Raw genomic sequence first — 10,282 nt, forward strand, 5'->3', positions numbered from 1 at the left:
GGGACGTCCTACCTCAGAGGACGGTGCACAAAAGGCCATTGAGAAAGTGTAACCAAGTACCAGCGCGTGCTTAGGTATATGAGGAATCCATGTAATCCCAGCTTTCAGGGGGCTGAGAGAGGAGGATTGTGAGTTCGAGGCCAGCCTGGACTACATGGCAAAACTTTGTCTCAAAACAAAACAAAAAGAAATTGCAACTTAATTGGATACTCGCCCAGGGCTGATGGCTTTCTTTTCTCTTACAGGGTCCTCTGCCTGTAGATAAAATGCTTCTGGTCCTCTGGTGCTCCCAGGATGACCAGGCTCCATGAACACTTGGCCAGTTTCCCTTAACGCGTCATCGCTTGCCGACTGCCTCACAGACGACTCCGCACACAGTAGGTCTCTGACAACACTGAGGATCATGTCTGCTCTAGCTAGGGTCTCACCCTCCCTAGCTATGGCTCTGGAATGGTTTGAAAGAAAATGGCCCCCAAAGGGAGTGGCACTGTTAGGAGGTGTGGCCTCCTTGGAAGAAGTGTGTCCCTGGGGAGTGGGCTTTGAGGTCTCTTCTGCTCAAGCTTCCCTCAGCACGACTGTCAGTTAACTTCCTGCTGCCTTCTGGTCAAGATGTAGCCAGCTCCATGTCTGCCAGCATACTGTCATGCTCCCCATCACGATGATAATGAACTGAACCTCTGAAACGGTAAGCCACCACCTCAGTAAATGTTTTCTTTGTAAGAGTTGCCATGGTCATGGTGTCTTTTCACAGCAATAAAAAACCCTAACTAAGACAAGCTCATTAATTGTACTGAACCCCAACACTTTCCCCTTCAAGCAACTACCACAGATGGGTCCCTAGAAGTCACTGCTGGTGCATGAGAGGGGATTGGCTCAAAGCACCAATACCTCTTCAGAAATAGGGGCCGGGACACAGGATTTCAGAGGCTGCTCGACCAGGGGTAGTAACATGCTCAGAATCCAGTCTGTCCTTGTGGAGCTCAGAGCCCTCCAGAGCTGACCTCCAGGGAGCACTATCCAAATTGGAGAGGGAGACTTGGTTCTGAGGAAACACCAGCACCAGACATGACCAGATAGAGATCTTAGATTCTGAACCCCTCATTTTCCTCAAGATGGGCCTCACACAAGCCCCTCCCTCACAGGGTTTATAGTTGGTGCTTTAGGTAAAGTACTTGAGGGCAGCTCTTGCCACCTAGCAACTAACCAGGAAGTGGTGGAGGTTGCTATGGTCGATTAGGGGTGATAGTTAAGTCCTAAGTAAGTCTGACCAGGCCCCAAACATGGACCTTCCTGACAAACTAGGGTACTTCTGGGATAAGGTCACAATCAAGGGAATAAAAACTGTGACCTAGGAACAGACAGGAGTGGCAGAAAGCCAGGCACACAGAGCTGCCGTGGCCACATTTCCAATTATCAGCGGGGCCTCTGATCCTGCTACGGGGCACTCATCCCTTGGAGGTCTCTGGAGGAGACAGATCCTGGCAGCTAAGAAAGGGCTGGGAAGGGACACAAAGGAAAGCTCTCCTCTGGAGGTACCTTGTCTTTGAGTGGCCGGCCCAGCCCCCACCTGCCCGCCACCAGCCCGCTGTGGCCTGCCCTGGCATAGCTCTGGGGGGCTCAGTGCCAAGCCCTGAGCTTTCCCCCCACCATGTCCTTTCACTGCTTCCAAAATAACTCTTTGCTCACTGCCCAAGTTTGGCTTCTCGGCTGTTTTTCTCCTCCTGGGACCTGTTCTCCCTTGTCTGAAGGGCAGCAGGGGAGCCCTGAATTATTGTTAGAAATTGTGGCTCTCCTTTTCCTTAGTGAGTGCAAAGGGGCTCCTACCATTCTGAGTCCCTAAGTCAATAAGCCCGTTCAGTTTGGCTAATGGAAGTTATTTCCAGGAGGGGGGGGGGGCGGTGGCAAGTGTTCCCCACCTCCTACTCTTGCACCTTCCCAAGGTGACCAAAGCCCCAGAAGGACTCTCTGTCCTTGGCCCTGCTCCCAGTAGAACCAGTTACTGGCCTAAGGTCACACAGTCCAACATGGATGAGCAAAGAGGAGGCTCCCCCACGCCCTTCTAAGTAGTCTCAGCGCAGGAACCGAGCCTAGGCTTCAGCACCCCACCACCTTCCTCAGGCCATACTCAAGAAAATGTATTCCACTTCTGAGGAGAACGCTGGCTCTCCGGGCAGCCTGACTTGAGAGCCCAGACTCTTCCCCTTTGGAGAGTCTCCCATCAGGTAGACTTGGCTGCTACCCCTCCAGGCTGTGCACAGGGTGACTTCCTCCATCACCCAGCCCAGAGCCCAGGAGCAGCTCAGCTCCTTGGAAGCCCGGTTCCCTGAAAGTCAGCGAAGGGGGTATAGTGAAGGAAGACGGTGGTGGAAAGGAGGAACCCTCTGAAGGGCCCCAAAAGATGGAGCTCTTGGATCACAACCATCCCCCTCTCTGGGCCTCGTGGGGCACTTGTAGCTAAAAGTGCTGAGAGAAACAGAAACATCGCAGTCAATGTTCCTTAAGTGTCAGTGCTATGAAAAGTGCCACCCGCGCTCCCCAGTCCCCTTTGCTCCTCCGACCTCCCTTCTAGATAGACACAAGTAGTGTTTCCATTTTAGGCTAAGAAATTGAAACTTTGGGCCTGGGGTGAGCTCCCCCCCGCCCAACGTCAGGGTTGCCTTTGGCGGTCTCCAGAGCCTGGCATCCTACCAACAATACCCAGGGACACCCAAGTGGAGCCTGTCTCCTGTACGCTGTCCATCGTTTGTCACCTGTGGGCCTGGGCCAGTGCAGGAAGCAAGCCGTGGCATAAGGGACCATCCAGAGCGAGAGCTCACGGGAGGGGGAAGGTGGTGGTGCCGGGCGGGCTGGGGGCCAATTCTCTGTGAGCCAGGCTTTCTTCTCCGCCAGTGCCCCACCCAGTCCCGCCCGTGCCCACTGCTGCCAGAGCCCAGAGGTTTCCTTTTTCTTTTTGCCTAAGGCTGTCTCCTGCCTTTCCTTTGAACTGGGGTGTCAGCTCCCCGCCACAGTCACTCTCCCCCAGCAACCCCCCAGGCTCCTTCAACAAGGGAGGGCCCTGGGGACACCACTTCCTGGAATTACTCCACCCCTCCTTTACTCTCCCCTCTCCGCATTGGTCTGGGTGCTGTCTGGCTCTCCCCCTCCCTCCCCGATTTCCCACCCACTGCCAAGCCCTCTCACCGAGCTCACCCTGTTCCACACCGGCGGTAGCGGAGAACCCTGGGTTTCTCTGCCTCTCCTTTTCTACTTTGCAGCCAAATGTGGAGCACAGAAATCCAGAGAACCCCGGGGACTTAGCTAGGGTCTCCCACCCACAGAGGGATTCGAGGTTGGAACTTGGCTCAGAGTCTGCTGGAGAGGCAGCAGAGGCTTGACCAGGAAGGGAGCCTGGGAGATGAGGAAGAGAACTGACAGTAATACCCCAACACACGCTCCCCGGGTCCAATGCTCCCCGACTGAGGCCACATGGTCTTCTGCTTGCTCACTGGACAGTCCTCTGGGGACCCTGCCGGGCAAGCTGGAGGACAGGCTGGGCTCTTCCCTTGGTCCCTCTCACCCATTGCATGAAGCCAAGACTGTACCAGCAGCCAAGGGGCAGCAGTGAAGCTGTCCTGGGTCCTTGCCAGTGACTCTCCTGCCACAGCCCTTAACACACAGAGAGACTTGCCCTACAGCTCTCGTAGAAGGCTGCTTCTTCCCTTTCCAGTGCTAGCCCAGGGCCGCCTCCTCCAGGAAGCCTTCCAAGAAAACTCTCTCCTGACTCTGGCTCCCTAATGTCAACACTAACTCTGTTCTTTCCACCCTACAGACCCTCTACCAAACCCACTGCAGACGCTACCTCAGTGAATCCACACACGTATTAGCTTTACTTATAGATGGGGAAACCAAGTCACAGAGATGCCAATAAACCCACTCAGGCTCACCTAGCACAGCCTTTTACACCAATGCCCATCCTGAACCCTTCTGTTCTGTTCTTCCAATACCCTGCCTCCATCTGTCTGGCTGCAGACTTAGCCAGGCAGTGGTGAGGAATGCTAATTACCCTGAATCTACCTACACACAAGTGTGTGCACACACACCCTCACACACACACAAGCGTGCTCACACACACACATGCACACCTGACCTTTCACACAAATCCTGTAGTTATCACGGCCGGCTTGAAGGGAGCGAATTCCCAGAGAGCAGTGAGCAGCCGGGCACAGAGCGAAAGCCCTGGCAGCAGTGAGGAAAGAAGTGGGTGCTTAGGGGCAACCACCATGTCGGAGTCTGAGTGTTTACAGCCAGAGCTACAACCATGTTTCCAGAACACTCTCCCCAACACTTCTCAGCACTGGGGGGACTCCATGTAAATCCCCAGATTCCCCTAATCAGACTCTGTTTGCTTAGCAAGCATTTGCTGCATGTGTGTTTCTGTGTTCCTATGTGCTGGGTAGCACAGGGACACTTCCCATTCACAACGCCACAAACTGCAGTGCCCTAGAGCCAGGGGCTCCATCCTCCCCTCCATCCCTTTCCATAAGGCGCCTCGTGCAGGAAGACACACAAAACCCAGCACATTTCACTAAGTCTCTCGCTCCATTGAGGGGGTGGGGAGCCCTTCTAAAGACATCTGAAGAACTGTGTATAAATGACTCCTAACTTTGATCAGACAGGGCTGGCACTGGGCCCCAGAGTGCTCATGAGTTTTGGACTTGTGTATCAAATAAATAGAAATAAAAGCTTTCTGATCTCCCCTGAAATTGGAATGGAAGGAGGTGGAGGCAGCCACTTCATGACAAGTACAGGCTAGGAAGGAATCTAACTGTCTTGGGGTGGAAAGCAGATATCAAGTAATTTATACTAAGATTCTTTCAAGGAAGCCATTAGAGGAACCAGCGGTGTCTTCTATGGCCCACAGGCAAGTCCTAAGTCCAAGAAGGGAAGGAGCCTCAAGATATCCCTGGTCTGGCTCCTCGAGGTTCATCTCTCCCTACCTTCAAATGCCTTTGCAGAGCCTGGGGGGAGGGGAGCTCAGAACAATAATATATTTGATGCATAGGCCTGAAGACCCTGATTCCTAACCCCAGAAGCCATGCAAATGAATGGCCATGGAGGTGGGCACTTGTGATTCCAGTGTGGAGCATCGAAGACAGATCCCTGGGACTACCCGGCCAGCCAGCCCAGATCACTCAGTGAGTGCCAGGTTAGTAAGGCACCGTCTCCGAAAGACATGCAGACAGCTCCTGGAAAGTGATGCCTAGGTTGACCCTTGACCTCCACACACATTGCACATGTACCTGCATACACATGTACACTGACACAGATCCAAACACACATACACACACACGATATACAAAATGTCCTTGCAGTTCTCCTAAGGAAGCAAAGAAGGAAGGCTTCATCTCTGAGCCCTGCAGACAGCAGATGCCCCTCCTCCATCACCCACCTGGGCCCCCTGCACAGCCAAGGCCAGAGAGACAGTCCGCTCCACCTCCCTCCAACACCACAGATATTGCCAAACAATTCCCTACATCACCACTGAACCCAGCACATCCTTCTTTTGCCCTCAGACACACTCTTAAGCCTTAGAATAAAAGAATTTCCTTAACACCTAGGAGGGCTCAGGAAGAGCTCAGAAACCCTCACCTCCTCTAACCCAAAGATGCCTCACATCAGAGGGCACCAGGGAGCTGCTGTCAGTGTGGACGGTCAGACACTTAGATTCCCAAAGTGAAACTCTTTACCTCTACCCCCAAGTCTTGCCAGGAAGAGGCCCACAGATTAATCGAGAATATCTTGCATGCTGGAAGGTAGCTTGACCTGCCAGCCTCTGGAAGGGCCTGTATCCTCTGCCCCTTTCACACAGGCAAGGGGTCTCTCTTCTGCTGTCCCAAAAGAAGTTATTTCTAAACTCCTTTCGGCCATCAGCCCTGTCTTCCAACAAGACAATGGCACAGTTATCTAATATGTAAAACTGATAGAAATGGGGGCTTCTGGAGGACACTGCAGGAGTGGGCCAGAGCCCCTGTACTCTGGTGCTGGGGTACCCTCCGCTCTGCTATGGATTCCTATGCTCACCTCTCCCTTCACCCCCTAGGCTGGACAGGACTTGGTTTGCCCTTTTGAATCAGGGGTACTTTTCATTCCTCACTCCCTTGAGCACACAACTGTGTCTTTTGGAGTGACAGAGAATATCCAAAGGGGGCTGTAGAGATAGGAAAAAAAGCCTCATAGGGGCTCACAGGATCTCCATACTCACCAGGACACCGCTGATCTCAGTGTACCCTGGCCACTTGCTGAGACTTTTGGTACAAGCCCAACTCCCTCTTCCTTGGCACTCATCAGTTCTAGGACCCCAAAGATGAGAGAGCCTCTCCCAAGCCTGAGGGAGCTCTCAGAATCCTACCCAGGCTTTTCCACCTGTTTGCCTTCCTCTGAGGGAAAGCACCAGAGGTTTCCTCCTCTGGGAACAGGGGTGGAAGCCAGGTGGTCTGGGATGTGCCCCACTCCCTCCTGCCCAGGTAGGGAGCAGCTACAGCCTCTGGTTCTTTGATTCTGAGACAGCTACCCCCAATAGGGTCCCCTTCATAGATCATCTCACCCCAACACAGACTCTAAAAATGTTTCTCCGGTTTTCAGTCTCAGAGCCTGCCCACAAATTAGTGTCTCTAACTCAGCCTCCGGGGACATGACTTCAGGGAGGCCTGGGGAGGGGGCAGGAGATCTCCACACAAGAAGATAGTTCCGACAGAATCCCTTTCTAAAGAGAGCTGGTGTCAGGGACCCATCAAGAAGGCCACCTGCCTCAGTGGGACAGTTCTTGCCCTGGTAGAGGAACCTATTTCCACTCTACTGGGGCACACTCCCCTCTCTTCACACTTATGCCTTCATCAACCCTCCTGGACACTCTTCTGCTGGGGAAGACAGCTAAGGAAGAGACTCCCTCGCCCCGTGTTCCCCCATTTTCTTGCTCAGAATTCACAGCCCACTTTGCCAGGCCTGGATTCCAACACTGAGCCTGTGAGGGTGGGGAGCACCTGGGAAAGAGCAGAGAGGCTCAGGCTCACTTTTTGCCTTGCCCTTAGTTTCCTAAGGACTCTCCTCTGCTCCCCAGTCCTTCAGTCTTCGACTCAGAAGGGAAAGAACCCTCCTGGGATGCTCTTGTCCCAGGGCACCAAACCGTGTTTGTGGGGTAGGCAGCCATCAGGAATAGCAGGAACAAGCAGGTGAGTACTCACAGGTAAGCCGTCAGGGGGTCCAGGTCCCCTGGCACCACTGAAAGCCCAAGCTCGGAACAGTCAGCTGACAGCATGATGCCGTCCTCCTGGCAATGGCAGGGAGCAGGACAGGCGGGACGCCCTGGGCCAGGCTGGGGGTCGCTGCCTGCAAGCACCGAGGCGCACAGCACAGCGCAAAGCCACAGCGTCAGGAGTCTCAGCGGGCTGTGCATCTCGGCGGCGGGCGGCGGGGGCACCTGGCGGGCTCTCGGGCGGGCGGGAGCGCAGAGCAGTTGAGCGCGCGGCTCACCTCCTGGTCCCGGGCGGGCCCGAGGGCTGCGCCGTCGGTGGGACCGCCCTCGCTCTACTTGGCTTGGGTGAGGCGGCGGCAGCGGCGGCGGGACGGTGCAGTCAGAGAGGGGCAGGCATTGTTGAGTGATCTTCGTTATTCAGTTTCACAGGCTGTGCTTGGCAAGGGAGGGAGACACGGGAGGGGGGGGTGGGAGGAGGAGTCAAGGAAACTTTCTACGCGGTGACTCGCTCCCCTTCCCTCCTTCCTTCTCGGCTGGCAGGATTTCATCCAGGGGCTTGGGGGAGACGAAGAAACCCAAAGCTAGGACCAGTCAGTACATAGGAGAACTAACACTTGTTTGGAAAGAGTGACCCAGAGCCCCCCGGGCTCAACTGTGAGGTAAAATTCCTCTTGACTTTGGGAACAACCATGGTCTCTCAAGGGACCAGAGAAGGCCTTCAGGAAAAGACCTCTGAGTTCCACAGACACCAGTACCACTACTAGATTTTATGTTGAAGAGAAGAGAGACCCTAGAGAAAGAGATGTTCGAGGTCACACGACTGATGGGGACAGCCTCGGAACTAGCGCTCAGGTCGTTCCTCTGCATCCTAACCTGACCAGGGGAGGAAGGAGGTCCTAAGCTGAATGGTTCCTTGTAGGTTGGCAGTAGGAATGAGGAGGGAGCCCTCGTTGAGGAACCACGCCCTGACACAAAGAAACTGAAGTGGATTCTACCAGATGCGTAGGGCACGGAAATGAACTCGTGCAGGCTGTCAGATTTGAAGTCTGAAGATCACCGTGATCTCTGGACCCAGGATCTGTGGACTGCCTCTGGTTGCCACAGCTGGTTGCCAGAGCTTGCCAGCGAGTCGGTGGATTGGCGCCACCTGGAGGCTCAGTGCTACAGTTGCAGCTAAGCCACCTAAGGGTCCAATTCCTTCCATAATCCATCCCAGGACCTTGGAGAGCAAGGGAAATGATGGCTAAATCTCAAGACCCTGTTCTCAGGCTACACTGGATTTAATGGTGCTTTCTTCATGTGTCCTTTCACTTTCTCTGGTTTCCAGATCTTTCTCTGAGTCAAGTCCCAGGGTAGAACTAGGTCAGGTTGGAACCCTTTTTGCCCCGACTCCCCATGGTCCACACCAGAAACATGAGGACCCCAAAGGAGCCAAGATGCCATCCACACTTCACTTCTATACTCAAAACATTCTCATCAATCCCTCTCCATCCTTTATGGATACTCTGGGACTGATGAGGAGAGAGTCGTACTCTCAGATCAAGAAGCCAGAAGAATCTCTGCTTCTAGGACTCTTTGATTGATAAAAGCGAAAGATGAGCCCTTAGGAAGGTCACAGAAATGTCCTCCTTGGCCATGCAAACCTGTAGGCAGAAGATGCCCCCCCCCCACCGTATTTCCCATCTCGCTTATCCCATGCCTTCACCTTGGCTCTACCTACAAACACACACACACACACACACACACACACACACACACACACACATTCCCACCCATAATGCTTCAGGCCTCCTGGCAAGGCTGAAAAACCACACTTGGGCCTCATTCCACCCCTGTAGCAGCCCTCTGAAGTGGGCTTGGGTAGCTCAGAGCTGAGTTTCCAGCCTGCCCACGGAAGGGTCAGCCAGGGGCCAAGTCCTTGGACTCCTGAGAGATACAGAACTGAAGAAAACATTGCTATTCAGTCCTTTTGGGGGCACCAGAGCCCAGTCTCACTTTGGGAACACTCCTGGATAGCAGAAAGCCTCACTTTAAAAAGTCACACTTATCTTACGTACGGGTAGTGTGGGCACATACGCTGGGGCACATGACGTAAGTGTGGAGATCAGAAAACAACTTGTGAGAACCAGTTCTCTCCTTCTACCGTGTGGGTTCCAGGGATTGACCCAGCCTGCCAGGTTTGGCACCAAGCACTCTTACCCGCTGAGCCATCTCAACAGCCCAGCCCCACTATTTTGTTATTTAGCTTTTTGCTTTTGTTTCTTGTAGTCAGGGTCTCCAAGCTGGCCTCAAACTCATAGCCTTAAATTCTGATCCTCTCGTCTTCACATCCTGAGTGCTGGGATTATAGTCACAGGCTACCATGAATTTATGTGGCACTGGGGATCAAACCCTGTGTTTCATGCCTACCAGGCGAGGATTCTACAAGCTGACTACCTCCCAGGGCCTCTAAAGCTTTTATTCCCCTTCTTCACCCAGGCCTGGGACGGACCCTCTCAGACCATCTGCTAGCCCCTTGCACACTGCTAAGAACTAGGTTGGCCAATGAGAACCCTGGCCACTCCCCCATGGACAGGATAGGGAGCTAAATCCATTTAAAGGAGCACTGCTGTGGTTGGGTCAGGCATGCTTTGTGTCCTTCCAAATAACCTCCTCCTGTGGCAATCAATGCCAATCCTCAGGCTCCCTGCCATTAGAGTCTGACTTGGAGGCAGGCAGGAACTTGTGAGACCACTGGCAATTGCATCCCGTGGTACACAGCCCAGTCCTAGAGCATCTGGGATGGAGAGCCTCACCCACACACCTTGTTTTCTTTTTCTTTGCTTTTTTTTTTTGAGGTGTCTCTTAGTCTTTGCCTTCTCCACATCCCTCCCATTCTTTCCTATATAAAAGAGAGGAAGAAAGTGAAGGAATCGGGGAACTTGGCAGGTCTGACCAGAGCCACCTCTGATTCCTTAAAGGTCACAATATGACTGAAGCACCTCTACTCTGGCAAGGAGCCTGCGGTGGCTGAAGATGGCCCCTGGAGACTGGCAGATAGACTAGGGTGTA

At 53.6% G+C, this 10,282-nt stretch overlaps 1 protein-coding gene across 1 annotated transcript in view; it reads right to left on the minus strand.

Moving 5' to 3' along the window:
* The window catches only part of Lgr6 (leucine rich repeat containing G protein-coupled receptor 6), a 115,723-nt gene extending 108,291 nt beyond the window's left edge, over positions 1-7,432 (minus strand). The window contains exon 1 of the mRNA XM_041648499.1: positions 7,221-7,432. Coding sequence (XP_041504433.1) covers positions 7,221-7,432 — 212 coding nt within the window. The remainder of the gene's footprint in view (positions 1-7,220) is intronic.
* Positions 7,433-10,282: the final 2,850 nt, after the last annotated feature.

This window comes from Microtus oregoni, unplaced genomic scaffold, assembly GCF_018167655.1.
Source record: "Microtus oregoni isolate MIOR12 unplaced genomic scaffold, Mior012 000003F_ref0000135, whole genome shotgun sequence".
Classification (NCBI taxonomy): domain Eukaryota; kingdom Metazoa; phylum Chordata; class Mammalia; order Rodentia; family Cricetidae; genus Microtus; species Microtus oregoni.